A 3,468-nucleotide genomic window follows, 5' to 3' on the forward strand; every position below is an offset into this window, starting at 1 on the left:
TTGTTACCTCGAAAAAAAAAAAAACAGTGGTAGTATTATACCTTAAAAAAATCTAAGTAACAAGTGGTAGACGAAATTTTTGTATCTTGAAAAATCTCGAAAAAACCTAAACAGTAGTATCTTCACCTCGAAAAAAAACAAAGTAGTAGTATTATACCTCGAAAAAACCTAAGTAACAAGTGGTGGACGTAATCTTTGTATCTCCAAAAATCTCGAAAAAACCTAAGCAGTATTATTTTTATTTCCAAAAAATTATTACTCAAGTGATACACATCACAAAATTACGTTACCTTATCAAAAAATGAGTCGCGCTTCAAGTGATCTATTATATTACAATTACAAAAAAGAAATGATATCTCTTTTTAAATTACAGCGCCAATTACAAAGAACATACACTGAGAAAAAAAATTTGTCAATCCCAAGAAATATTTAGTCCGATACGTTCAACTAACCATTTTAGTTAGTTAACTAAACATTAGTTGAATTAATTAATTCTTGATTAAAAAAACGAAATAAATTGTTGAAACAACTAATATTTAGTTAACTAATTAAAATGTTTAGTTGAACGTATCGAACTAAATATTTCATGGGATTAACAATTTTTTTTCTCAGTGTATTTTTCGAGATACAAAGATTACGTCTACCACTTGTTACTTAGGTTTTTTCGAGGTATAATATTACTACTGCTTTTCTTCGATTAGAATAAAAAATTGAATCATGAAGAATTACACAGAGGTAACAGTACAAAATACAAATATTTTATTAAAATATTTAAACCCAACAAGGGAATACAAGGTATTTAAATACAAAGTTTATATATGTATTTTAAAAGATTTAATCGCATCCCAAAGAATTACAGAGGTAACAGTACAAAAAATAAAAATATTTTATTAAAATACATAAATTTTTCTTGTCAAAAAACTTGGCGCTGCTAGACCTCAAAATTAGGTCAGCCTGGTGTGTATGTGCGAGCGAGTGGGTGTGGGCGATGTGTGTGTGTGTGTGCGAAATATTATGAGAGAAACCCCCCCCTAATTGGACCCCAAGCTATCGATCAAGCCTACTTAGAACTTGATCCGTTCACTCGTTATCGAGATCTCAACATCTCGGGTACTCGCAACCCGTCGCGTCGCGTAAAAGAGTCACGGTCGGTCTCGCTCCGCGTGTACTTGGCGCGAGACACTACCGTGTCTCTTGATATGTCCACTTAAATTATATATATATGTATAAAATCTTACTGTTATACATGCGCTTGCGCGTAGATACGTCATGCAGATGTGTCTCATAAATTTACAATCTCCTTTAATATAAAATGCGAGGGGCAAATTTAAAAAAGATAAAATTATAATTACTTAGATTGTTATACATTTATACATGGAAAGTAACTCGCCCACATGAGTAAAGTTTCGTATAAAATTAGTCATGCAATATCACATAGAAAAAAATTTGTCAACTCAAATAATATATTTCTTAGATTCTCTATTATATTTGGCAAGTTTCGATTTTATTTTACTTATATTTCATTAAGTTTAATCTAAATATGGTAACAGAAATTGATCTACTATAGAGATATTTTTATGCCATTCGGTATGAGGAATTCCGGGCACTGTGATGATCTTTAGCTTGCTCCGTTTATCTAACGTTTTCAAACCAATCACATCATCTTTATAAATAGATCTTTCACGCATGTCTATCACAGTGTTGTTATTGTCGTAATATCCAAAGTGACTGCTTTGCCATGGAGTGATAACGCCATCGTCTGGTCCTCCAATGAGTATCATACGTTTCAGCTTGGTTAAACCTGTTTTATAGTCGGAATTGTTGAAAACGTCGACTTCATTGTTCACATATGGCAGAAACTTGCTGTATTTATAATACAATTCCTGAAAAAAAAAAAAGGAAATTTAATGTATATCAGAATGTAGACTATGTAAAATTAGGCCTGTTCGTTTTCGTTGCACTTCTTAACTAGTGCAATAAGTTAGAATGAAAGAAAATATTTTATATCATCATATAATTTGTTTTATTCTAACAGGCCTATTGGTTAAAGTTAGGATAGTAACTTGGTGATGAGGATCATTCCAGTAATTTCCAATACTGGTGTGTTGTCCAAGTCGTGAATAAAAGAGTTCATAAGCAGTTTCACAAACTAAATCTGGGAAAATTAAATGCAGGAAACGTGCTGAAACCAGGATTTTACGATTAGAGTGAAATCGTTGCCTCCTTCTCTATTTGGATATCACAGTTTTACGTACTTCCATATTGCCCCGCTTGCGGCGAGCTCAGAGAAATAAAGTTTCTGACATTATGCATGGGAAATCTTTGCAATATGGCTCTAGCTAATAAACCACCCTGACTATAACCAATTAAATTAATTCCTTCAGGAAATGCAGCACCTATGGAGAGTACATCCATGCCCATTTCCTCTACCTGTTCCCACATTGGTTCCAGGCTACTCCAACCTGCAAATCTAACAGTGTTGTAGACTGGAGTTCCAGGATGCATCTGTGAACATACATGTATATATTAATATAAAAATCAAATGTTAACTAATTCGCACACACATACATACATATCATGAGTGACACATATTTTTTTTTTTATAGAAGCTTATTTTAGCCAACGTTAAAATAATTGTATTGTGTTTGCATAAAACATATTTGAACAATGAAAATGGTCATGCTACAATAAAATCTCTTTATTTACAAATGATAATACTACAGAACATGTTACATTATCAATAGAGGGGCAAAATAATTAATGCGAGAAAATGTCAAAATAAAGTAAAAAAAATGTAAAAATCAATCCACCACATTTGTGCAATGAAACAAATGATGTTGGGATGTCTGTAAGTCCCTTTGTTCCGCTGCAATCAATGCCATCCTGCCTACCTCCTGAATTCTGTTGCTAATGAGTTCCATACTGTCACTTCCAGTGAGAACCCCGTGAATAACAACGACAGCGTGATATGATTTTGCTTCATTGTATAGTAATAAATAAAATAACAATAGATAGATACGTATCACAGAATTTATCATGTTTTTCGATGCTGCACAAAGCTGACCTCTAACCTCTAACTCGGACTGATTTTGATGCATTTCATTACAGCGCTACGGTGAAATGGTGAAATGAAGAGATAGGACGTTCTCAAATGAAGTGGATAAGAAAGTAGTCAGTGTTACCGATAAATGATACTGTATTCCTGTTTGCTGAAAGCTTATCTCTTTTTTTGACGACATTGTTTGAGAGATAAACATTTCTTTCAAGTGTCCATATAAACTATAATGAAACATGTTATTTTATACAAATCTTATTATTTTTATTAATTATTACATATTATCGCGTTAAATATATCCTTTTCATTAAATTAAAATTGGGTTCCAGATTTTAATTATTAAATTATCATCAATGATTGTTTATGTATTAGCCTTTGTTTTGATTATCAATCATAAATATTGCATATTGTAT

The 3,468-nt window shown here is 32.1% G+C and overlaps 1 protein-coding gene across 1 annotated transcript; it reads right to left on the reverse strand.

Annotated features, from left to right (window-relative positions):
- Ppt2 (palmitoyl-protein thioesterase 2) lies at positions 1–3,113 on the reverse strand. Its single transcript, XM_071778208.1, has 4 exons — positions 2,892–3,113; positions 2,256–2,505; positions 2,064–2,182; positions 1–1,883 (listed from the first exon to the last, which is right to left on the reverse strand). Exons 1-4 carry the CDS (start codon positions 3,096–3,098, stop codon positions 1,530–1,532), a joined length of 930 nt encoding a protein of 309 aa, XP_071634309.1. The 5' UTR covers positions 3,099–3,113; the 3' UTR covers positions 1–1,529.
- Positions 3,114–3,468: the final 355 nt, after the last annotated feature.

The sequence above is a fragment of the Temnothorax longispinosus genome, chromosome 5 (assembly GCF_030848805.1).
Source record: "Temnothorax longispinosus isolate EJ_2023e chromosome 5, Tlon_JGU_v1, whole genome shotgun sequence".
NCBI classification, from domain to species: domain Eukaryota; kingdom Metazoa; phylum Arthropoda; class Insecta; order Hymenoptera; family Formicidae; genus Temnothorax; species Temnothorax longispinosus.